Here is a 23,759-nt window from a genome sequence, read left to right as displayed (position 1 = left end):
TATAAGATAAAACATAAAGTGTTTACCTTGGAGATATTGGTTGGTGAATGAATTCGAGATGGGTGATTCAGAAACTGAGCTCTCACCTTCCTTCTTGCTTGTCTACCGTTTTGTCCCCTTCGAAAATCCTAATCCGGCAAAGTCCAAGATATCAAGTCTCCACTTTTCTCCTTAATCATGTCGATCTGAGCCATCTCTTATCCATCTGTGGAAGAGAAGGCTGGTTTCCTCATCTGGGTCCTTGTCTTCACGCCTCCATTGTCAAAAATCCTGAATTTTTCGAGCCTGTAGATGCTGACATCCATCGAAACGCTCTTGTTGTTTGGAACTCTTTGCTTTCTCAGTATGTGAAATGTGCCAAGTTAGTTGATGCGCTTAAGTTGTTCGACGAAATGCCCATAAGAGATGTTATTTCCCAGAATATACTGTTTTATGGGTTTCTGAGGAACAGAGAGACCGACTCTGGTTTTGTATTGCTTAAACAAATGCTTGGGTCTGGTGGGTTTGATCAAGCGACCTTGACGATTGTTTTATCAGTGTGTGATAAGCCAAAATTCTGTTTGGTGACCAAGATGATTCACGCTTTAGCAGTTTTAAGCGGTTATGACAAGGAAATATCTGTTGGGAACAAATTGATCACATCCTATTTCAAATGTGGGTGTTCGGTTTCTGCGAAACAGGTTTTTAATGAGATGGAACATAGAAATGTCATCACATGGACAGCTGTGATTTCGGGTCTGATAGAGAACGAGTTAAATGAAGATGGTCTAAGACTGTTTAGTTTGATGCGTAGAGGACTGGTCCATCCAAACTCAGTAACTTATTTGAGTGCTCTAGCTGCTTGTTCAGGCTCGCAGAGGATAGTGGAAGGGAAACAGATTCATGCCCTTTTGTGGAAATTTGGGATTGAATCAGAATTATGCATTGAGAGTGCGCTAATGGATATGTACTCTAAATGTGGAAGCATTGAAGATGCGTGGAAGATTTTTGAGTCCACTGAAGAAGTTGATGAAGTTTCCATGACTGTGATATTAGTTGGTTTAGCACAAAATGGGTCAGAAGAAGAAGCTATACAGTTCTTCATTAGAATGCTTCAAGCTGGTGTAGAGATTGATGCAAATGTAGTCTCAGCTGTTCTTGGAGTTTCGTTTATTGATAATTCTTTAGGTCTAGGCAAGCAACTGCATAATTTAGTCATCAAACGAAAATTCTCCGGTAACGCCTTTGTCAACAATGGACTCATTAATATGTACTCAAAATGTGGAGACCTGAATGATTCACTAACTGTCTTTAGACGAATGCCTAAGCGGAACTATGTTTCTTGGAACTCGATGATTGCAGCATTTGCTCGCCATGGTCATGGATTAGCTGCCTTGAATCTATACGAAGAAATGATTACACAAGACGTGAAGCCTACAGATGTTACCTTTCTATCACTACTTCATGCTTGTAGCCATGTAGGGTTGATCGATACAGGCCGAGAACTCTTAAATGTGATGCAAGATGTCCATGGAATCGAGCCTAGGACAGAGCATTATGCATGTATTATTGACATGTTTGGTCGTGCTGGTCTTATGAAAGAAGCAAAGAGCTTTATAGACTCATTGCCTATGAAACCTGACTGTATAATTTGGCAAGCATTGCTTGGAGCTTGTAGTTTCCATGGTGAAACAGAAGTAGGGCAATATGCAGCTGAGCAGTTAATTCAATCTGCACCTGATAGCTCAGCAGCCCATATCTTGATGGCTAACATTTACTCAGCCAGAGGGAAATGGAAGGAGAGGGCAAAGACGATCAAGAGAATGAAAGCAATGGGAGTGACTAAAGAAACAGGCATAAGTTCGATCGAAATTGAGAATAAAACACACAGCTTTGTGGTTATGGACAAATTACATCCACAAGCAGAGGCTATATATGATGTTCTGGCTGAATTGTTTCCAGTTATGATAGATGAAGGTTACAGACCTGGTAAGAGGTTTATTCTCAGTTATACAGGAGATGACAGAAACGGCCCAAGTTTCTTAGTTCCTTAACGCTTTCTTTCTACATGAATATACATATCAGGAGTAAAGAATAAGAATCTGAATATACATTAAAGTTTAATTTTGGTAGCTGAAGACCCCTCTCGCTGAAACAGAGGCTTCACTGTTTTGTCTCTTTATCAGTTTATCTTCATATATGGACATTTGTCTGGTCATCGGTTTACGCCTCAAAGGGACAAACTTAGGGAAGAGACAAGGTAAGCGATACAATGGAATATCTTCGTGTATTTGCTTTGGTACCTAAAATCTCTTTCTTCTCCAATTCAAGAAATTCAATTTCTCCGCTGTTCATCCCGAGTTGCAGAGGGAAAAGCAGAGAAGATCCACTCTCTAGCTCTTCACCGTACTCAATACTTGGAGTAGAGCCAAGCTGCTCATCTTCCGAGCTTAAGGCAGCTTTTCGTGCCAAAGTATGCATCCAAGAATCACTAATTTGTACTTTCTTTCCGCAAAGTATATCCTTTGATACAACTTTTAAATGGGTCCTGAGTTGTTCTTTACACACTTTAACTTGTCTCTGTTCTTCCCCTCCTCGTTTCTCAAGTTTTGGATTTTTCATATATATCAGTCTTGTTGACTATTTTGTGTTTTGCAAAGGTGAAACAATACCATCCTGATGTAAACAAAGAGAGAAGCAACTCTGATATTATGATTCGTCGCATAATCCAGGCATATGAGGTCACTTTAACTGTGTTCTACACTATGTGAGCAGATCTGGCTATAACTTACAGTTGCTCAAAAGTATTATTTTTTTGCAGATGTTAACAAACTATAGCCGGTCAGAGATAATTGAAGGGTATACTCATAATACTCTTCTAGCACAATCTATTTATAACACAATATAGGATTAAGAATGATTTTGGAATGCGAGCCGAAACAACGAAGTAATTCTTTCTGTGAATTGCATTCTAGAGAATGCTTGGACCCTTTTGACCATCCAGAGTGTGAGGCACTTGAAGTGTTTGTAAATGAAGTTCTCTGTGTTGGAAAAGGTACCAATTCCTCTTTATTGTATTAGCTATTTTTAAGTTCTCCATTTCTTCTTAATCATCGTTTGGAGACAAGTTTTAAAACAATTATGTTGAGAATGTATGCATGTCTCTCTCCAATTGCAGGATGTTCGTATCCATGCTTTAAAACAGCTCCTCATGTCTTCTCATGTGATACAACTGGAACAGCTCGAGCAATGTCCCAAGGTTTGGATGGTTTTATTCCTCCATATTCACCTTCTATATAGCTCCGTTTCTTCTAATAATATGTTCCGTGTGTATATGACCAGGGCATGGCGAAGATTATCGTGTACAATCTGCAGTTAATCAGTGCCCGAGAAATTGCATACATTATGTCACACCATCACAGAGAATTATTTTAGAAGAGTTACTTGACAGGTATATGCTTCTCTCTACCCTCCTTGAGATATTCTCTGTGGGTGTTAATACTCATTTCTCGTCCTAAGTCCAGTGTCTTGGAAAAACCTTATGATTGTTCCGCGGAAGCAGAGTTTCTCTATGCTCTTATCGTCAAAGCTCAGTTTGAGAACAATCGGTACCAGAAACCAAAGAGGAAACAACCTGAATCTTCAGGAAAACATGTAGACTGGTTCTAAAGTTGAACCAATAGAGTTGAAGAATCTGAAACGGAACATGGATTAAATGTGAAAATCTCTCCATAAGGTCACATCGAGAGATATCACCATGAAACAGTAGATGCCATTGTACTATTCAGAGTTTTTAAGAGAGCAGGGAAAAGATGAAAGAAAATTCTGTGAATTCGGAACAAGTTCCAAAACTTGACTTCTACACAAATCTTTGTGTTTATGTACTCTATTCACTATGGTGATTTTCATACGGACTAGTATTAGTATATGTATATTGGTTACATTTTCAATGTGAGAGAATTCAGAAAGGTGAGAGAATTCGAACCAACTTAAAGTCTTAACCTTATGTTTTTTTTTCTTCTTCTGAAATTAAGTTATTTAGTTGGCCCATTATATTGTTTTGGACTTATGGCCTGTTATTATTCAAGATCGATAAATATATTTTGGACTTATGGCCCATTATTATTCAAGGTCGGCTTTGTTGATATAATATGGGTAGAGAGATAATTTGACATTTGACATTTTTGGAGATTATAAATATTGTTTTGGATAGTTTAAAAACACCCAATAATGAGGTGACGCAAAACACACAATAATGTTTTTCAAGAAGAAGTGGCGCACACACACCAAACAAAAAAATAGCCGTTATTGTATGTAGACCGTTGGATGGGGACCAAAAGGAAAATTAAATTAAAATAATAACGAAAGATCCGTTACGAAAGTAAACCCCTTTATCCGCTCTGCCTCTCTCCCAGTTCCCGTGCCTCTGTTTGACTTTGCGTTCAGACACAAAGACATTAAGTTCTTGTCCGTAACCTAAAAAACTAACATTCTAGAGAGATTGAGATCGAAGAGAAGAGAGAGATCTGGGTTTCTTGAAGCTGTTTGGCAGTGAGAGGATCTTTTATGGGTGGTTTTATAATTACAAAGATTTGAGCTTCTTTTTTTATTTTATCTTCGAAACCCAGATTTCAAGTGTGAGGCCAAAGATAGTTTTTTTTCTAGGGGGTTAAATAAGTGAGGATTGCCAGAAAAATATATAGAAGATGGTTGCAAGAACCCCACAAAAGCTGAGGAAAGTGACGATGGTGGTGCCATCTCTCAACTCAGATCTTCTCAAAGAAACTATCAACAAGGTATTTTATCCAATCAAATACCAGATTAGAATAAAGTTTACAACTTTAATTTTATTTTTCTTTCCAGAATTTGCAACGCTCCAGTTCTCAGGCTCCTTCCCACTATGTTTTAAGCTTTAATTAGTAACTGAACCCACTCTGCAATTTTTTTTATAAATAAAATCGTTGTTCTGGCCCAAAGTTTTAAAAGATCTTTCTACTAATAGAGTATAACTTTATAAGGAATGTGTTTTTATTTCAATTGTCGCAATCTTGTTAGGTTTCAAGATGTTAGTTTGTTTACTAGGGTCTGAATTATAGAATTTAGGATCTAACGTTAGCTGATTATATACGGTCAATTTTGGTATGAAATGTGAAGGTTGACAAATGTATGGAAAGACTGCAAGAGCTACAATACACAATAGCTGGAGGTACCAAAGTTGTCTCTGGAGTGAACCTTAGCCCTCGGAGTACCAGAACTTACTTGAAGACTAGTCTTAGATGCAAGCAAGAAACTTTAAGGTAAAAAAATCAGAAGAAACAAAACCTCAATGATCCAAATTCAGAAGCTTCTAATTCGTGTTTTTGATTATTCTGCCTGTTACATTGTTGTTGTAGGATCAAGAATGCTACCAATAAGAAATCTCCAGTAGGGAAGTTTCCAGCTTCCTCACCAGGTAATAGCGCTATCTCATTTTCTCTCAATACACAAAAGTATTATGCATTTATAATAATGGATCATACCACAGGCTGTACTTGATAATCGATTGTGTTTGGTAATGTCTTACAATTGTTATTAATTTATTGGATCATAAGCTCCTTGTTTCACCAAGTTGGTCATAGTTTCTTCTGATTGTGCAATGTATAATCTTTTTTGGGTGATGCAGGAGATTGGAGGAAAATGTCACTCCCAGCAATGTTACTGGGAGAGACTGTAAATGAAATCTTACAAGCCTCACAAGTCACAAGAGACATTGTAGAAGCCATAGCGCCAAAGAAATGTAGAAAGTCCAGGAGATTAACAATGTCACAAGAAGATGATGGACCTAAAACACCTGAGACACGAAGACGTAAATCCCGGGAACCAAACCCTGAAACTGTTAATAGCAATATCAAAGCGAGAAGGAAGAAAGAGAAGCAGAACAAACGATCAGAATCAGATTCTCCTCCTTCTCTACAAAGGGCTCGCTCAAGAATTGCATTCAGAACCATCTCTCCTCCACTAAAAACAGCAGAGAATGTTCAAGTAAAGGGAAATGGTGAGAATAGCTTTCGGCATTTGGCTAACAGGGTTTCACCAAAGCACAAACCTTGGGTTAAAAAGGCGGTTCTTTTTCCAAACCCTCTGTTTATTTCTGGTACAGCTACACAACAAGCCAAGTTCAGTAGAACAATGTCTCCGGTCATAGCCAGAAATGAGATTTCCAGCATCAAGAACAATAAAGAGACGCCACACAAGTTCTTGATCAAATCTCCTCCCAAATCAGCATCTAAGTTTCAGGTCAAGATCAAGAGCCCACCTAAGGTATTGGTTTCTCCTACAAGAAATGGCAGTAACTTGATTCGGAGGTCACCTAGGGGTTCCAGTTCTCCGACAAGAAACGTTAACATAGGGAAGAAGTCGCCTTCTGCGTCCATTTCTCCTGTTAGAAACTTGGGAAAGAGGTCTCCAAAACTATCAACCGCTGCTAAGCTCAGAAGATCATTTACTCCTACGAGAAATGGCAGTAACTTGACCCGTAAGTCGTCCATGTCTCCAACAAGAGTCACGCTTCAAGCATTTATTTCTCCGGCAAGAAATGGTAACTTTAATAAGAAGTCACTCAAAGCTTCGATATCTCCGACTAGGGTGAACAAGCCACAGAAGCTGTCAACGGCTGCAAAGCTCAGGAGATCATTTTCCCCATCGAGACTAGCGATGAGGCTGGTGTCTCCAATGAAGAGCAGGAAAAGTGTGGCCAAGTGTGATGATCATGAGATGGTGAGTGGATTAAAACAGCGTCCGGTTATGGTTCCTAAGAGATTCTCGATGGGGAGAATCTAGTAAGACAGAGTTTGTAATTCAATCAGATTTTATTCTTTGATTTCTGATGTGTTTGTGTGATGTTGATAAGTTATTCTTTAAGATGTTTGATCGTCAAGAATCATATATGGGGAAAACAATAATTTATCAAGTGTGGGTGTAATTTTAGGTATCAATATGAAAACCAAAAGCAGTTTGGTTATAGTGGAGTCACACTTATACAACCCACATAACCAAAAAATGAATTCAAATCAAAAGAGACTTCTCTTTTTTTAATATGCAACAATCTTGGTCAGAAAAATTAACTTTAGAAATATATATTTTTCATTAAATTAAAGATATTGACCAAAAATGAGTTAACTTGGGTTTATGTGGATCTCTCTGTAGTAGTGGACCTTTTGGACTTGTCTACTTTCCATGGAACTTTGTAGTGTTATCTTAAAGCCAGTAGGCAATATCACACATTTCATAAAACTCTAATTAAAAGATGAGCTACCAATTAGGCAATTACTTCCTTTTGCTTTTAAATCATCACTTCTGAGGTTCTCTCTTGCCCTTTTCATTACATAAAAGCATTAAAGATGAAACTTGACTAATACTTTCATCCTTATTATCTTTCACAGATTTGGATCTTACGCATTTAACCTATGGGGAAATAGGGAAATAGCCATAACACAGCTCTGGATGAAGCATTACTATCAAAAAAAATGGTCAAATTATTGTTATACACAAGTAGGGATCCATATTTCACCTTGATTTTTCAAGGATTCAAACTTAGCTTGGCTACATATGGTTTTACTAAACTGTGGTTAGCCGTCCAAAACAAAACAATCGACCGGGCCACAGAACATCCCTTCACACACAATACTATACACTAGTTGAACAATATACTACAAGTTACTTTATCTCAAAGAAAAGAATCTAAAGTGGCAAAACTTTAGCAAAAGAGCTTCGTCTTTACTTTTCTCCTTCCATTTACACTCATTTTGCGACCTCAAGCAAAATAAAAAAAAACCAGAGAGATGATCTAAAGCTCTCTCGATCCACTTCAACACAAAAATGGAAACTTCTAAAAACTCCACAAACTCATCACTATTCCAATGGTTAGGTCTTTTAGAAGATTCTGATGATCAACCTCCTGACTCTACCCATCCTCGAGTCATAACCCTCCTCGCTTCTATCCTTGAGAAGATGATTAAGAAGAACAAAAAACCACTCCACACAAGACAAAACAAGTTTATAAGTTTACTAACGTCTGAAATTACTCTTGTGCATATAGTTTCTAGATCCTCCGTTCTTATATTTGAATCTCATGGCGACAGGGATGACGAGATCACGATGTTCCATGGCTCAAAAGCACCATCGATGAGCATTTATCGCTACACAGAGAGAATCCACAGGTACGCTCAGTGTAGCCCTGCGTGCTTCGTGGCAGCTTTCGCCTACATCCTTAGGTATCTACAGAGACCAGAGGCTACAAGTACGCCTCGTCGTCTAACATCACTCAACGTTCATCGCCTCCTCATTACCAGTCTCTTGGTCGCAGCCAAATTCTTGGAACGCAAGTTAGTATCTTCTTAACGAAACCAAAAATCTCTCATACGGTAGATCATTGTAACCAGAGTTAAAGTATGCTGTTTTTATCTGGAGTACTATATATAGGTGTTATAACAACGCGTATTATGCAAAAATCGGAGGAGTGAGCACTGAAGAGATGAATAGTCTGGAGAGAAGGTTCTTGTTCGATGTTGATTTCAGACTAAATGTTACAACGGAGAGTTTCGAGAAGCACTGTCTAATGTTGCAGAGAGAAACGGTGCCTTGTGATTTAAGAAAACTTAGAACAGTTCTTGGAGAGATAACTTGTGGCTGCCAAGCGATTTAATATAACAAACATTGAATAATCGTCATTTCTTCAATTTGTTGTCAAACTAATTTAAGTGTTTGTTTTCATGACTCATGAGCAAATAACCTAAATAAAAAAAGGGACAAGAAATCTTAATCTAATGAAGTTTGGAATCTAAACGCTTCTTTTCTTATTGAACAAGTGATATCTATCTGGCACAACTTCTTTAACAGTCTCTTCCTTAAAACTTCAAGATAATAACGGCTTAAATAACTTCGTGGTTCGTTAATGGGCCAGCCGTTAAAAGAACATAGATATTTTCGGCCCTAGCCCTATCCAATCCGGTCCGAACAGAATTAGTCCACTAAATGTCTGGCCCAAACCTGATCATATGATGGATAGAAAAAAAAAAAACTAATAATAAGTTTGACAAACCAAACAAGGCGGCTCTAGGCCTCCATGCCCTCCAATATAGCGTAAATTCATAGATATAGAATAATTCACCTAAACACTTTATTATTACTGAATGTGAAATAAAACGGTAATCGTACAATTTGCATATATAGGCTATAGTTTAAAAGAATATATATATATATAAAAAATAAAAAAAATAAAACAGTTTGAAGACATACCAAACTTTTGTGCGCGGTATCGCTCTCTGGGTGATTGAGATATGACAGATACGAGTAGGATACGCGTATATAAAAGACGGTGGATATGCATATGCATGCTATTATAATAATACCGACATAATTTGTTTTAAACTCTCTTTTAACCAATCTTTGTTTTCTTAACCCAAGATAAATTCGCACTTTCCCTTATTTTAACTTTTTATATATAATAGCATATATGATTTGTAATTAACCTCCTTAAAAATTGGGTCGCCAATCTCACAGAAGCTAGCCTATTATCATCATGCACTTTTGTAAAAAGGATGTGTATTTTTATTATACCGAGTTGTAGGAAATTGCGTTGGAGTTTCCTTCCTAGTCGGTTCCAAGTTGCAAAGCATTGATGAAAAGTGTGATACTCTTTTCTCGCAACCAATTTAAAATACTTGTATGGTAATATGGTATACTTATAATTCAACTCTTATTATATAGTAATTTGTAGCTGCACATGGTGTATTTAGCTTCTTTTGTGGCCAGTGTGAATCTAAAAGCCAATAGACGTTAACGCAAAACAAAATTTGGAAAACAGTCTTTGTTGACTTTCGACAATATATCTAATCATGCTAAATGCATCATCTCGTTGACTTGTGAATGAATCAAGACGCAAACGTGACTTTTTGAATGATATTAGTTTTTAAGATGAAAATACATATAGTTCCACAATTATCGTAAAAACTGAACCCAAATCAGCTTGTGATGCAATATATAATGGTCGTCGTCCATGTGCTCTTAGTTAAAAGGATCATACAAATGGAATCTTTCTATACCATAACATCAGATCAGAAGCTTCTATATGTTGTCAGTGAACTCATACATCCTGATTTGATGCACTGATTAATTTGATACTTTGTTTTCTGAATATATGTGCTAGCTACATTAGTAAAGAGTATAGACCAATACCATCGTGATAAGTAAGGATAATAAACAAAATCAGCATAGTGTAGTTGAATATATGAAAATAACGTTAGAAGAAATACAATTTTGAAAGTTATATATATATATATATATATATATATATATATATGACTTTTAGGTACTTGAATATTAGATTGGAAAAAATGGGTCATCTACTTATTGATACTCTCCATTATAAACAGTTGGTTAGATTGCGAAGTTGATAAAGAAACGAACATAGCGACTTGTTCGAGGCCATTATTATGGCTACGGCATCATCAACATTTTAAGATAATTTTTATATTCAAATTATTTTTCTTCTTTTAATAACAACGCACAAATTTTAGGGAAATTATTATATTACTAGTTTGTTCCTTTAAAGGAAAAAAATATTCCCCATAATGACGCATCGAGATTAGGACGTTGTAAACTCATAACTAGAATAGTCTGAAGTCTGAACGCGTGAAGTATTAAAAAAATGTAGATTTCACCAAACCCTTAATATTAATACTACAACACTGTGTTACAACAAAAACTTAATATTTATTATATTCACAAGATTTCTATTAAAATATATATATATTTTTTTTTGGCACTTCTCTCCGTGATTCTTTCTGTTCAAGAAGCTTCTTCTTCTTCTCCAATATTTATTTCTTTTTGAAGTTGAATTTTTTTTGGTTCATCTGCTCGAAACCTAATTTTGTGCATATTCTCGTGTCAGTGATTTATTTTACGATATGGAGTCTATTTCTCCGATTTCCTTTTGATTAGTAAATTATACTTTTCGATTCTCTCTTCGCTTTGCTTTGCTTTAAAGCGTTCTCAACAACAACAAAGAAATAAAGGAAAAAAGAAAGAAAAAGAAAACTCATAATCCGTGATTTGAGCCAATTATAATCGTCAGTTTACATATTATTCTATTCTGGGGTTAATTCATAATTGGGTTTGTATTTGTCTCTTGTTCGAGTTAGTGTGAGAGATTAGGGATAACAAAATCAGACATTAATTAGAAAAGGTAAGCCATATCTCTTGACTCTCTCTCTCTCTCTCTTTTTCTCTGTGTTATTTTCGTTTGGTTCGTTCTAAAAAGGCTGTTTTGAGTTTTTTCACCTGCAAAAAAACTTACACCTACATAAAAAAAAGATGCAATTTTTGATTATATCCTCCTGATCGATAAAGAGAGAGAGAGAGATTCGAATTTCTCTGACCATCTCGGTTTCTTCGTCAAGTGTTCTCTATGTATGTTCTCTTCTTCTGAAATCGATTTGCATGTCAAAGTTGGAAAATTGAATTAATCCCCTGAAGATTAGGCGATAAAGTTTCGAACTTTTTTTTTTGTTTTTTTTTGCCTTCTGGGAATTTAGGGTTCTTTATCTCTGCAATTGCATGCATGTTACTTTTCGTGTCTGATTACTCTAATTACCTCGATTCTTGCAGGTTTCTGACGTTTTCTATTCGACCCAGATTCTGATTTCTTCTGGAAAATTTTGGATTTTTTTTTTGAGTTTGAGACGAAAGTGAATCTGAATCGATTAGTAAGAGTTTGGTCTCTCTCGGATGAATTCTCCGCTGAGTTCCAAGAATCTGAGGCTCTTTACAAACTCTGTTGCTTTCAAATGTCTTCTTCTTGTTGGTATTGCTCTGTTCTACAGAGCTCTGTTGCTCTCTTACACTTCCAGAAACGCTCTCAGCGGTGGCTCACTGGTTCCAGCTCGTCACATGTCCGATTCCTCCTCAACCAATGGTATCCGAACTGATAAGTTTCTCGAGGTTCCTCAGATCGTCTGGGGTCTAAACAATCAGAAGATTGCTTTTGCTAGAGCTTGCTTGACGGCCAGATTGATGAACAGGACGCTTCTCATGCCTAGTCTAAGTGCTTCCTTGTTCTACAAGGAAGTTGATAAGCTGCGTCCCATCCCGTTTGATCAAGTGTTTCAGTTTGAAAGATTCAACTCTCTCTGTTCCGGCTTTGTGCGGCTTTCTCGGTTCCCTGATGTTAGAAACAGAGCACAAGTGTTTGATCTAGAGAAAGGTAGTGGGAGAAGATGGACGGTTGAAAGAGACATGGAACAGTTGAAACATTCCTCCCGTAACGAGTCCATCGATGAGTTTGAGGTGATCCGTGTCATAGGGAAAAACCCGTTCTTGTGGCATGATCATTGGCCCGTAGAAGACTATGCTAAGGTCTTTGAGTGTATGGTGGTGGTTGATGAAATCTCAAGAGAAGCAGATAAAGTTGTGATGAAAATCAGAGAAGCAGGCGAGGCAGAAAGAGCGAAACTCGGATCCAAAACCGAAACGCTCCCCGGTCCAATACCTTTTGTTGCAGTTCACATGAGGATAGAGATAGATTGGATGATACATTGTAAGAAATTAGAGCAACGGCAAAAGGTCTCAGAGATTTGTAGTAGTAAAAGAGAGATTATGGAGAGAGTAGGGAACATTTCTAGTTTGAAGACTCCAACAGTTCTTTACCTTGCAGTAGCGGATACTCTCTTGGAAGAAAAAGAAGAAGATTCATCGGTGTTAAGGGGTTGGAGAGATGGATTAATACCGTTTGAGAAGAAGAAGCTTGGGGTTAAAGAGGAGATTTATGGAAAGTATTCATATTTGATTCAATCTGCTATAGACTATGAAGTGTGTTTGAGAGCGGATGTTTTTGTCGGTAATAGCTTTTCCACTTTCTCTAGTCTCATTGTCCTTGAGAGGACGCAGAAGGCAAGAAAGTTAGGGGTTATGAGTTCTTGTGACGACGGTGAAAACAAGTGGAGATCTTATGCATACAATCTGGCTGGTGAATCCAAGGGAGTTCCAAGGAGGTGGATGACGAATATGACTCATTCGAGCTTGCAAGCTATTAGCTACGGCTCTAATTCTGTTTCTTGTTCAAGTGGGTGAAGTTTGTATTTTGGATTTAGTTTTTTTTGGCTTTCTTTCATAAAATTCGTTTATTTGTGGGTGTAAATAACTTGTGTAAAGTTTATAGGAAAAAGAACAATGCCTAAATCTTCAATTTTCTTTGTTTTTTTTAACTGTACTGAACTTCTCCTGATGACAATGATTAGGAAGGAAAAAAAGAGAGTAAGAAGTCAAAATACATATACAAACAATTCATTGCTTATTGAACAAGGCATCTATGAACAAACACAATGGAATCTGCAGGTCTGTGATCTTTCTTCAGCTAAGAATTAACTCTTCTTTCTTGCGGTGTAGAGATGGAACGAAGCCATACCAGCGATCAAAGCGGCTGTCCCGACTGTTAAAACATTTGGGAATCATGATGAGATACATAAGCATTTGACCAAACATTTTGGAATCCAAGAACTTAACATACTTGAAACTGCCATTAAAGATTTGTTGATTAGCTTGCGGCTCTTTTTCTTCTTTGACTCAATCTCTGGAATATTCAAATGAGGATGCTCTGCTGCTGTTAAGATCTTGCGAAATAAGTTACCGAAATCTCCCAGTTTAGAGCTGATTGGTATTGGAGCATCAAGCCCTATATCTTGTGTAACCTGCAAAGATCAGCATATAACATATTTGATCAACTTATGATTTAAATCTGTACGAAACCAAGAAGAAAGGTATTACTCTAGTTGATTCTTGGATCGCCATTTCAAATGAATCAAGATCTGATTTTGCTGCAACCATTAGGCAAGGAAACACGTAACCGGCATCTTTGGCAATGGTTGCAACCTCAGCAAGCAAATCAATGGCTCTGTTCCACGAGGACTCATCAGAGGAATCATAGATGAAGATTGCTACATCACAAGCAGCCAATGCTTCATTTGATAACATAGATCCATCTTCTTGAATTCGAACTTCCTTCAGCACCAGAGTTTTATCTGTATTTGCATTAATCATTACAGATTCTTTGACAATATTTACAGCATAACGTTCATCAGTTGATCCATTGTTGTTGTTGCTGTCATCATCGTATGACCTAAGATTCATAGTTACAGTCAGACTCTAAATGCTCTGTAAAGTATATTTCTTAAACCGAGTTTTACAAAAATGTACTGACCTTCCGATAAATTGATTGAGCAATGCAGACTTTCCAGCATTCTTGGGGCCAAACACAAAACACTGTACAACTTTTCTTTCGGATTTCTTCTCCTTGCGGTCTAGAACTCGCTTCCTAGTTACGCGAATCGCCGAAGATGGATGATGAGGGAATCTAATGTACATCAAATATTCCAGAGTCCTAGCTGGATCAATTAGTGTCATGAATGACCACTGCAAAGATAATAAATATTTAGGGGGAAATGTAAAAATTTTGAAATGGGTTCCTCTTAAAACCATAAAAAGACTTTGTTTTGATTACCAGTGAGAGGAAAGCTTCAAGAGAGACTCCTCCATCCTTAGTTTCCTCTGAGGCATCTTTATAAGGAGCTTCTTTCCAAGGACTGTCATTAATGATGAACAAAATGGATTTACACCAGAAGCAAATGAAAAGATCATTTATAATCACAAATCACGCACTTTAAGAATGTGAATATGTTACCTCTCAGGTGCAGTTTCAAAGAGATATCCCATCTCATGAGGTTTCAAGTTATTGTCCTAAGAAATTAAACTCAGATTTTTAGAATCAACACGTATATAATATATATATACCTAAGACATAAATTAGAAAGAAAAAAAGAAGAACTTACAGAGTCATTATCAAAAAATTCATAGACGTCCCATAAGAATTCAAGAGCTATATTTGTTAGCTCAACACTCTACACAATGAAAAAAGAGTTGCATGATGAGAAACATCAACATATAATCACAATATGAAGCCAAAAATAAAATGAGTTCTGTTTCTGCAGAATATAATTACCTGATCAGCCTGGCGTTTGAATAAAGAATAAGGAATCAAGTCATCTGCAAGTCTTAGATCGTTATTATACCCAAATTTCCTAAGTATAGTCCATAGTGTTTGGATCCTTGCTTCTTCGATAAACCGTGTGTTTAGAAACAAGAAACCATCCAATGTGAGCCCTTCTTCGTTAATTCCTGGTGGAAACTTCTTTTCCATTGTCTCTTTCATTACTTTAATTTCAGAAGGCACCAGTGGTATATCAAAGCATTTTACCTGTTTTTTTTTTTTTTGAAAGTTAACTGTTTGATAAAAGCACTCAAGAAAAACAATGTAAAACGTAAGGAAGGGAAAATAAGAAGAAACCTGAAGCATGTTTAACTCGTCTTCATTGAGAAGACAATCCTTGTCATGGTCAGACAGTATGTAGATACGTTTTAAGGCAGCGATACAGCGCGGCTTCAGTGAGTTGGTTTCTTGATTAAACACAGGCCCTACTGGGTGAATAACCGCTTTTTGTGCATAGTAGAGAACGTTTTTAACCTACACAAGAAGCTTATAAAGTGATCAGAATCTAACTGAACATCAAAACTAACCAGATTCATCACAAAGATCCAACTTTCAGCTATGCCCTAAAGTTAAGATCTCAAGCACAAGCAAAGGGACCTGATTTAGCCTCTGAGCAGACCACTGGATAGATGTCTCGACCTCTCGATATTGTTGCATCATAGGTGACGTTATTTGCTCAATGCTGATTTGATTACAAGCCCCATTGCTGTCGATATTACAACCTGCCACTATGATAGGAACTCTCACCTGTTCAATAAAAGAGTTACAGGACAAATTTTAATAAGAAAGATTGAAAAACTTCAGGTGAATGAGCATAAAATCTACACTTTTTACTCGCAAAGTTATCGATGGACGTGAAGCAAGAACGCAAATTAACCTCTAACTGTCGAAACAGAGGAAGCCAGTGATCACTCAAACGGTCAAGAGTCTCTGGTCTATCGAATGCAAATGTCAAAACAATTGCATCTGCTTGCTTCACTTCCTTAACTACCTTTCCCTTATCTTCCAGTCTGCAGAGTTTATCAAGGAGACATCAATACTCAGTAGTAATACATTTCTGTTTCTAACCAAGAGCGTGCGGTCAAGTGGTTTGTTCGACCGGGTTGAGGACTCGCATATGTGTCAAGGCCAAGGATCGAGTTCCACCATCTATGATAACATTGTAGTGGTTCCCTCTTGGAGTCTTGGACCTTCAATAGAAAAATTCCCGGCTTTCTATATGCCTCGGGAATTAGTCTGGATTTCGGCCTAAAATCTATCCGGTTATATAAAAAGATATTAAACTATCATTTAATGGAAAACTATTCGGCTTTCTATAGGCTTCGAAGATTAGACCGGATTTCGGCCTAAAATTACTTCGGTTATAAAAAATACTAAACTACTATTTAAAGGAAAAAACATCCGGCTTTCTATAGGCCTCGAGGATTAGACCGGATTTCGATATGTGATTAACCCCGGTTAATCAAAAGCAAATACTAAACTATTGTTAACCATATGTTCAGTTTCCTCTACCTTATCCACAGACAACACCTTATCAGAAAAAGATGCATACCCCTTTTTGATGTCAATAGATAGAACCAGGAGAGACATATACCTTGAAGAAGTGTCGATGACAGTAGCGGGTATACGGTCAGGGAAAAATTCAGAAGGTAAATTGGTGTAAGGTAACAGAGGAGCGATGTTTGGATGGAAAGTATTTCTTGCTGCAGCCAGAATCAAGCTTGATTTCCCAGTGCCCTTCTCACCAACCACAACAATTCTCATTGGTTTCGACGAGCCACGAGAATTTCCCACACCATTCCACATCATCTGCTTGTGTAAACTAACATGAAATACAGTTCAGAATAAACAAATACTGATCATGTAAGACATTAGAAGATATCAAACAGAGTAAGGAGACCAGAGGCAAAAACAGAGAAAGAGAGACTAAAACGATCATAAAGATGATGATTAGAAAAATCTTACATAGTCTGAGAAACAGTTTAGTATATAAACCAAGAAGATCAAAAGGCATATAAAGCCAGGGACGTTAACAAAGCTTTGTGAAGGATGAGAAAATTCACAAGAAGAAAAGATCATTGCATCTTTATTATATAGTGATAACCATTTCCAGTAAGTTGGCCATGTGTCTACTTAGTGAGATAGGTTTGTTTTTTAACGGTGGAATTAGCGTTTGTAGAAGAGGATCGGACGAACGAGATTGAGGATCTTGACGTGGATACAACTGGTTTCCCTTGGTATTCTTCTGTTTTTTACCCTTTTCAGGTTCAAAGCTTTTAATTACATGGCATTCATTTGATTATCTTTTTATCTTCAATTAAAAATAATTATATCCTTTATTTGGTAATGCTTTAATTTATTAAATATATAAAAAAGTACAATAAACACACAACAATGGGATCAAATCTGGAGAACACATTAACAGCTTACATAGTAGAGATATGTTGTTAGATTTGAATGTGTGAAATATATGATTGTAAATAACACAATCATTATTATAAGGGTCTAGTTAGAATCTTAGTATGAATTATAAATGTGATATGTGATATTTCTATTCCCTTAAAATAACGTGATACATAAATAACAACGATAAAAAAATTATGAAATGGGCGGGATATTAAATTATGAATATGATGACATAAGATTTGTGAAAATATTACTACATGCTATTTTCATCTGTCTAGTTGGATAACGATGCCCATTCGTTACCATTAAAGCCCATTGGGCTGAAATAGCTCAGTTTAATGACCCACTTTGTTCATTGACAGTAAAAGAGCTGCGAGATGGCGCCGGGAGAGTAAAGAGCATTTCAGGATGATGTCCGACGAAAACACGATCATCATCGACTGCCAGAAAGACTCTACTTCTGTACCGGTAAGTTCAGAAAATTAACTTGGATCTGAGTATATGAGTGTGTGTTTGTGATTCTTTTGGTCTGATCTAGTTTTGATGTTTTGTGACGGTCGTAGTCTGTTCCAGATCCAGGCCATGCCACCGTCGAGTTAGCTGGTAATAATGTTTCATCTTATGATAATTTTTTGGTTAATTAGTGTTAACTGATAGATAACAATTAGGAAGGAGATGACTTTGATTCAGAACGAGTCTATTGATTTAGCTAAGATGACAGTAATTGGTATAGATTTTAAAAATCTAGTCTTTTTGTTTGAATTTTGGGTCCATTTTATTCTCCAGATTAAGAATGTTGGTTAATTTGGAAAAATGGATCACAAAAGAGCACCATTGTTTCTACTTATCACCACCACATGGCTCTAGGTGATTATGACTTTACACCAGACACAAGCTCTTTGAGTTTTGCTGTCTTCCTTCACCGGAGATTGATTGCTCTGTGATTGAATTAATTATGTAGCTGTGAAACCAAAAGACGGAACCATGCACGTGGCTTCTGCATCTGCTGGTCACCAAGAAGTTTTGATACACACAATGCTTACTTTGCCTGATATAATGCAATGAACAGAAGCACGTATTTTCGACATTATGGCGTTGACCTAAAGTAAGTTGATAAATGATACCTCAAAAGACAGATCTAGTTGCACTACTTGACATATCTAGCTTATGAACTTTGTGGGCTAACATAATCATAGTTTACCACTGTCTATGTCTATGTTTATACATTCTTTTGTTAATTTATTTCCTTGTTTGTCAATTTGATCAGATGCAAATGATAGGGACCACAAGTTGTTAGCCCAAGCTGTTGAAGAAGCATATATCGGAGTCGAGTGTGGCGATGGTCGCCCGTTTGGAGCGGTTATCGTTCATAATAATGAAATCGTTGTGAGCTGCCACAATATGGTTTTGAAAAACAAAGACCCAACGGCACATGCTGAAATCATAGCCATTAGAGAGGTAGTAACTTTTTAGAAACAAAATTTCAATCTTTTAAGTCACATTGTTGTGGAATGTTGCAGATTATGCAAAAATCTGTTTCAAGTTATATGATATTTTTGGCAAACACGCAGGCATGCAAGAAACTGAACAAAATCAAGCTATCGGAATGCGAGATTTACGCATCCTGCGAGCCTTGTCCAATGTGTTTTGGAGCCATCCATCTCTCAAGACTCAAGGTAATAAGAAGTGAAAACATGACAACTAGTTGTTAGTGCCAAACCTCTTCTTTTAGTTTCCTCTTTCTGAAACCTAGCCCTTGATCGGTTGTGAACAGAGGTTGGTTTATGGGGCAAAAGCAGAAGCAGCTGTAGCCATTGGGTTCAATAGCATCATAGCCGACGGTGTGAGCGGCATTGGGTGCTACCATAAGTCTAACCTAGAGATTATAAAACTCGATGCGAGTATTGCCGAGCAAGTGTTCCAGAACACAAAGGGGAAGTTCAATTTATAATAAGCTCTTTTTGTCATCTCTTGTAGAAGAAGCAGCGAAAATGTATTGACTTACTTTCAATTTTTTTGTTTCAGAATAACTGAAAATTTCGATCAATGTATCTGTTTGTTTGTGTTTGCTTTGGTCTATAATTGAAGTTAGATATTATTAACGTTAATAAAAAGTTAGATATTGCAAGTGCATCAGCGACTTATTCGGTCGTCCTTCACATTTTTGACATTTAAATTTAAATGGTTATTGGTAATCTACGAAGAAACGTTCGTAGAAAGGGGACGATTTACTCCGGTCCTTCAGGCCACGTGGAACGCAGAGATTGGTTGTCCGATAAGTGAAGGATGAAAATTTTCGGGGGTCTCTTCGTTTTCTCCTTTCTCTTCTTCTCTGCGTCTCGACTGTGTAGCTATAGAGGGAAGGCGACTTGTAGGGCGATTTGAATCGAAAGCGAGCTTCCGTCGTTGGTGAGCCGATGTCGTCTTCCTAACCGGCATAGATTTGTCCCGGCGAACGAAGACCCCAATCCTCTGGCGATATGAAACCCTAAACGGTATGTTCTCAAAATCCTTAAAGTTTCTGGGTTCTTGGTTTGTATAAGCTTTTCTGACTCTACATTTAAGAGATTTCAAGGTGATGAGACTGATAAGGAGGTGTTAGATTATAATAAAAGATCTTTCTGGGCTCGATATTTCTGGTTGAGTGCACGGTTATCAATTTTGGAGGAAAAAAATCTGCTTAAGATTGATTTCTTGCTGGAAACTACTATACCTGAGATGATAGAGAAAGAATTTTATTCGGAGTGTGTACATTTACTTTCACCTCTTTTGTTTTCAAATAAAGACATCTTGCCTGCAGATGCTTTGAAAACGGAAGAAGGGATCTCCTCTGTTGAGTTATCATCACTTGACGTTTTAATAGAAGCATGTCAGAGGAGTAACCCTATAGATGTTGAGGTTTATATGAATTGTCATAAAAGAAAGTTGCAAGTTCTCTTAGAATCAACTGGTACGGGAGGATCTGTTGTGACACCTAAAACCTCGTATAAAGATTCAAGTGAGAGTTGGGATCACTTGGTGGCTGAGGAAGTGAAGGCAATTCTTCTCTGTATCTCTCAAGTGAAGAACTTCCTTGACCAGTCAGGAAACACTGTAAGTCTGAAACTTATTCTGATTTATATGGTATAGTGCTAAAATAAAATTGAAAAAATAATATTTGTTTGCTTTGGATGTGTGATTCTGATCATGATGGTACAAGCTAACAGCATATGAGATAAACTAAACAGATGGTCATTGAGCTTATTTGAATCATTTAACTGCGTCATCTGCTTGTTCCTTACTCTATATGCTAATTCAATATGACAATCTTCAGGCTCTTGTACTACAGACTATTAAGAGAGTATAAAGTTTCTTAAAATAATTATTGGTAATTACTAGGCAGGAAAATGTACAAGAGATCAATGTTGCAACAATTTTATTGTCCTAGAAAACAAATAAAATGTGGACTCGTGTATTGATGTGTATGTTCGCTGTGCAGAATGGCATGGTTGCCCCAAGAGACTGTGTAGATGGTATACAAGCTTTGCTTTTGATAGTCATGTCATATATCGTGAGGAATTTTCTTTCTAAGAGAGATACAGATGGTGATGGGATTGAAGAAGAGAAGAAGTCTTGCTTTCTCGATGCAGCTATTGGATTCTGTAAACTTCAACACCTTGATTCTACCATGTCTACAAAATATCAAGTAAGACATGGCTACTAAGAATGTTATCTTACAATTATCAGCCATGATACTAAAAGCTATTTAGTCTGCTACTTTGTAAGACTTTCTCAATTTTTGTTTAGGTTGAGTTGATCATAGGTCTCCATGATTTGCTTGCTGAATATGGGCTTTGCTGTGCTGGTAAAAATTGTGCGGGGGAGGAGGGAGCTTTTCTTAGATTTGTGATTAAGCATTTATTGGCTGTGGACATGAAAGTCAAATCCAGTATTAACTTCCCATATGGTCTTGGACATGATATGGCATTGCCTGCAAAATTATTGAGAAATGAGATAAAATCATTTCTCACAGAGGTGCATGTTGAGAAAAACAAAAACAACAAAACTGATTCTTAACAACTCACTAGGGACACCAATGCTTTTACACCAAAAATTAGTAAAAGTCCTATGATCTAAATATTCAAAAAATAATGAAGGGACCAATGTTGGTCCTTCACCAATGCACTTGCTCTTATTAACGTTAATAAAAATTTAACGCCGTCAATAGAGAAGGATCACATCCAAAATAACGGGCGAGGTTAACGCCGTCAACATTCACGCCTGTGTCTGTTTAAACTCCCGAGGCATAATCATATCATATGATCGCTTACGCGACTGACCTACCCAATTCTGAAAATCTCTCTCTATCTTGTTCGTCGCAACGGAGAGATGGGTATCGATTTGGAATCGGTGTCGGAAGCGACCTCCGGAGCCATTGGGTCGCTTCTGAGTACAACAATTTTGTATCCACTTGATACATGTAAATCAAAGTTTCAAGCCGAGGTTCAAGCTCGAGGTCAGCAAAAATACAGGTTTTTTTCCCCTCGAAACTTGCTTCCTCCATCCTCTTGATTTTGGATGCATCGATTTATGTCTAGATAGTGTAATATTTTTTAATTTGGGGTGAAATTTGCAGATATCTTTCAGATGTTATGTGGGAGGCGATATCTAAAGGACAAGTCTTTTCGCTGTATCAAGGCCTTGGAACCAAGAATTTTCAGTCTTTTATTTCTCAATTCATCTACTTTTATAGCTATAGCTATTTCAAGAGGGTTCATAGTGAAAGGACTGGTTCTAAATCAATTGGAACGAAGGCGAACTTGCTTATTGCTGCTGCTGCTGGGGCTTGTACTTCTGTCTTAATTCAGGTACGTTTTACTTTGATGAATCCTGAAATTAGCCTATGTTATATATATTTTTTAGAGTTCCTGTTTTATTTTGGTGAAAGTTGAGAAATTTGAAGTCTCGGTGTTGAAATGAGAAATCAAAGTCTTGTTTCCTACATACCATTATGTGTTGTTATCGTTTTGTTGCAATATCGGTGAGTAAAAGCCTTGAATCTTATCTTTCTGTAGCCTCTAGATACAGCTTCATCAAGGATGCAAACGAGTGAGTTTGGGGAGTCAAAAGGGTTGTGGAAGACCTTAACAGAGCGTACATGGAGAGATGCATTTGATGGCCTAGGGATCTCCCTTTTATTGACTTCAAATCCTGCAATTCAGGTCGTTTTCTCATTTTAAAGCCATGAGCTACCGAATCAGGTGGCTCACTTAAACTTGCTGCAATCTCTTACCTAGACATCATGACTGGCTGAAACAGCTGCCTGCTCTTTGCAGTATACGGTGTTCGATCAGCTGAAACAGCACCTTCTTAAGCAGAAAAACGCACAAACTGAGAACAGTTCTTCTCCGGTAGTGCTCTCTGCCTTTATGGCATTTGTGTTAGGTGCTGTCTCCAAAAGTGTTGCCACCGTGCTCACATATCCAGCAATCAGGTATTACCTTTTGGACAAAGATTACTCGTATTCTTGATTACCCTATTGAGTTATTGTTTGGATATGGATTCAACTACGTGTCTCATATAAAATTCTCAAGTCACATAATTTTAGGAATCTGGCTAATCAAGACATTATATTGGGCTGAATTTTGCAGGTGCAAGGTGATGATTCAAGCTGCGGATGACTCGAAGGAAAACGAAACTAAGAAGCCCAGAAGAAGGACAAGGAAAACAATTCTAGGGGTTGTCTATGCCATATGGAGAAAAGAAGGGATGTTAGGGTTCTTTAAGGGATTGCAGGCTCAGATCTTAAAGACTGTCCTGAGCTCAGCATTGCTATTGATGATCAAGGAAAAAATCACTGCAACTACATGGATTCTCATTTTAGCTATCCGTAGAACTCTGTTTCTCACAAAGGGCAAGTTGAAAAGTCCTTGAGACTCTGCAAATCTGTTTTCCACCAGGCAAATTAAGGACAGGCTTGCGGGTAGATCGCATTTTGTTCTCTTATCTATGATTCGCGCGGGAAAGATCTCGGTTTGGCAATTTGTACTGAAAAAAATTCTAATACAAGCTTTTGTTGGGATGAAATGAATGAATGAAGCAAAGAGTTGATGACTCCTAGTCTTTGTTTCCTTTTTAGTTGTAATTACTTCCTTGTAATTAGTTGATGAATATTGGTTGTTGCCTAGGCGTATTTTTTGTATCGGATGTCCCCGAAGGGACGATTGTGTAGGCGTATAGGCGGGCATTGATGTAATATGAAATGATTCTTAAGAAACTCAAATTCAAAAGAAATATTATAGTATAGAATTAGATT

The 23,759-nt window shown here is 37.2% G+C and overlaps 9 protein-coding genes across 19 annotated transcripts; 8 read left to right on the top strand and 1 right to left on the bottom strand.

Moving 5' to 3' along the window:
• The first annotated feature begins 17 nt into the window (after positions 1–17).
• LOC17891383 (pentatricopeptide repeat-containing protein At3g05340) lies at positions 18–2,444 on the top strand. Of its 3 annotated transcripts, none has more exons than XM_006299130.2 (3): positions 18–1,968; positions 2,166–2,239; positions 2,347–2,444. In XM_006299130.2, the coding sequence occupies exons 1-2, from the start codon at positions 48–50 to the stop codon at positions 2,225–2,227; spliced, it is 1,983 nt and encodes a 660-aa protein (XP_006299192.2). In that variant the 5' UTR covers positions 18–47; the 3' UTR covers positions 2,228–2,239; positions 2,347–2,444. The 3 variants fall into 3 exon arrangements, with proteins under 3 accessions (XP_006299192.2, XP_023642734.1, XP_023642733.1); XM_023786966.1 differs by having other exon boundaries at positions 2,099–2,239; positions 2,347–2,376; XM_023786965.1 differs by having other exon boundaries at positions 18–2,239; positions 2,347–2,376.
• Positions 2,246–4,032, top strand: LOC17890912 (chaperone protein dnaJ C76, chloroplastic). 2 transcript variants are annotated; one of them, XM_023786969.1, is made up of 7 exons: positions 2,246–2,452; positions 2,640–2,720; positions 2,801–2,838; positions 2,955–3,034; positions 3,158–3,238; positions 3,322–3,430; positions 3,542–4,032. In XM_023786969.1, the coding sequence occupies exons 1-7, from the start codon at positions 2,252–2,254 to the stop codon at positions 3,576–3,578; spliced, it is 627 nt and encodes a 208-aa protein (XP_023642737.1). In that variant the 5' UTR covers positions 2,246–2,251; the 3' UTR covers positions 3,579–4,032. The 2 variants fall into 2 exon arrangements, with proteins under 2 accessions (XP_023642737.1, XP_023642736.1); XM_023786968.1 differs by having other exon boundaries at positions 3,504–4,032.
• A 371-nt stretch (positions 4,033–4,403) lies between these two features.
• On the top strand, positions 4,404–6,928 carry LOC17891715 (microtubule-binding protein TANGLED). Its single transcript, XM_006297492.2, has 4 exons — positions 4,404–4,775; positions 5,134–5,276; positions 5,373–5,431; positions 5,642–6,928. Exons 1-4 carry the CDS (start codon positions 4,686–4,688, stop codon positions 6,796–6,798), a joined length of 1,449 nt encoding a protein of 482 aa, XP_006297554.1. The 5' UTR covers positions 4,404–4,685; the 3' UTR covers positions 6,799–6,928.
• Positions 6,929–7,791: 863 nt separating this feature from the next.
• LOC17892089 (cyclin-P3-1) lies at positions 7,792–8,787 on the top strand. Of its 3 annotated transcripts, none has more exons than XM_023786687.1 (3): positions 7,792–8,012; positions 8,100–8,342; positions 8,440–8,787. In XM_023786687.1, the coding sequence occupies exons 1-3, from the start codon at positions 7,837–7,839 to the stop codon at positions 8,660–8,662; spliced, it is 642 nt and encodes a 213-aa protein (XP_023642455.1). In that variant the 5' UTR covers positions 7,792–7,836; the 3' UTR covers positions 8,663–8,787. The 3 variants fall into 3 exon arrangements, with proteins under 3 accessions (XP_023642455.1, XP_023642454.1, XP_006298431.1); XM_023786686.1 differs by having other exon boundaries at positions 7,792–8,030; XM_006298369.2 differs by having other exon boundaries at positions 7,792–8,342.
• Positions 8,788–10,894: 2,107 nt separating this feature from the next.
• On the top strand, positions 10,895–13,203 carry LOC17892467 (O-fucosyltransferase 23). Of its 2 annotated transcripts, none has more exons than XM_006297576.2 (2): positions 10,895–11,203; positions 11,626–13,203. In XM_006297576.2, exon 2 carries the CDS (start codon positions 11,746–11,748, stop codon positions 13,084–13,086), a length of 1,341 nt encoding a protein of 446 aa, XP_006297638.1. In that variant the 5' UTR covers positions 10,895–11,203; positions 11,626–11,745; the 3' UTR covers positions 13,087–13,203. The 2 variants fall into 2 exon arrangements, with proteins under 2 accessions (XP_006297638.1, XP_023642177.1); XM_023786409.1 differs by lacking the exon at positions 10,895–11,203 and adding an exon at positions 11,270–11,427.
• Positions 13,204–13,319: 116 nt separating this feature from the next.
• LOC17892011 (mitochondrial Rho GTPase 3) lies at positions 13,320–17,086 on the bottom strand. Of its 2 annotated transcripts, none has more exons than XM_023786407.1 (13): positions 17,024–17,086; positions 16,653–16,880; positions 15,936–16,068; positions 15,656–15,805; positions 15,356–15,532; positions 15,011–15,265; positions 14,841–14,909; positions 14,693–14,748; positions 14,513–14,594; positions 14,213–14,424; positions 13,780–14,131; positions 13,523–13,703; positions 13,320–13,444 (listed from the first exon to the last, which is right to left on the bottom strand). In XM_023786407.1, the coding sequence occupies exons 2-13, from the start codon at positions 16,865–16,867 to the stop codon at positions 13,377–13,379; spliced, it is 1,950 nt and encodes a 649-aa protein (XP_023642175.1). In that variant the 5' UTR covers positions 16,868–16,880; positions 17,024–17,086; the 3' UTR covers positions 13,320–13,376. The 2 variants fall into 2 exon arrangements, with proteins under 2 accessions (XP_023642175.1, XP_006298991.2); XM_006298929.2 differs by having other exon boundaries at positions 16,653–16,867; positions 17,024–17,078.
• Positions 17,087–17,848: 762 nt separating this feature from the next.
• Positions 17,849–19,532, top strand: LOC17892039 (guanine deaminase). Of its 4 annotated transcripts, none has more exons than XM_023786291.1 (6): positions 17,868–17,932; positions 18,028–18,331; positions 18,426–18,569; positions 18,732–18,922; positions 19,036–19,140; positions 19,239–19,532. In XM_023786291.1, exons 4-6 carry the CDS (start codon positions 18,866–18,868, stop codon positions 19,413–19,415), a joined length of 339 nt encoding a protein of 112 aa, XP_023642059.1. In that variant the 5' UTR covers positions 17,868–17,932; positions 18,028–18,331; positions 18,426–18,569; positions 18,732–18,865; the 3' UTR covers positions 19,416–19,532. The 4 variants fall into 4 exon arrangements, with proteins under 4 accessions (XP_006298552.2, XP_023642059.1, XP_023642060.1 ...); XM_023786292.1 differs by having other exon boundaries at positions 17,882–17,932; positions 18,028–18,067; XM_023786293.1 differs by lacking the exon at positions 17,868–17,932 and having other exon boundaries at positions 18,030–18,067; positions 18,251–18,331.
• A 346-nt stretch (positions 19,533–19,878) lies between these two features.
• On the top strand, positions 19,879–21,659 carry LOC111831572. The gene is made up of 4 exons (XM_023786249.1): positions 19,879–19,959; positions 20,040–20,557; positions 20,943–21,149; positions 21,251–21,659. Exons 2-4 carry the CDS (start codon positions 20,183–20,185, stop codon positions 21,518–21,520), a joined length of 852 nt encoding a protein of 283 aa, XP_023642017.1. The 5' UTR covers positions 19,879–19,959; positions 20,040–20,182; the 3' UTR covers positions 21,521–21,659.
• A 108-nt stretch (positions 21,660–21,767) lies between these two features.
• Positions 21,768–23,720, top strand: LOC17892918 (peroxisomal adenine nucleotide carrier 1). Its single transcript, XM_006298093.2, has 5 exons — positions 21,768–21,975; positions 22,080–22,311; positions 22,519–22,665; positions 22,780–22,937; positions 23,095–23,720. Exons 1-5 carry the CDS (start codon positions 21,833–21,835, stop codon positions 23,375–23,377), a joined length of 963 nt encoding a protein of 320 aa, XP_006298155.1. The 5' UTR covers positions 21,768–21,832; the 3' UTR covers positions 23,378–23,720.
• Positions 23,721–23,759: the final 39 nt, after the last annotated feature.

The sequence above is a fragment of the Capsella rubella genome, unplaced genomic scaffold, assembly GCF_000375325.1.
Source record: "Capsella rubella cultivar Monte Gargano unplaced genomic scaffold, Caprub1_0 scaffold_3, whole genome shotgun sequence".
NCBI lineage: Eukaryota > Viridiplantae > Streptophyta > Magnoliopsida > Brassicales > Brassicaceae > Capsella > Capsella rubella.
This window is presented reverse-complemented; position numbering and strand designations above follow the sequence as displayed.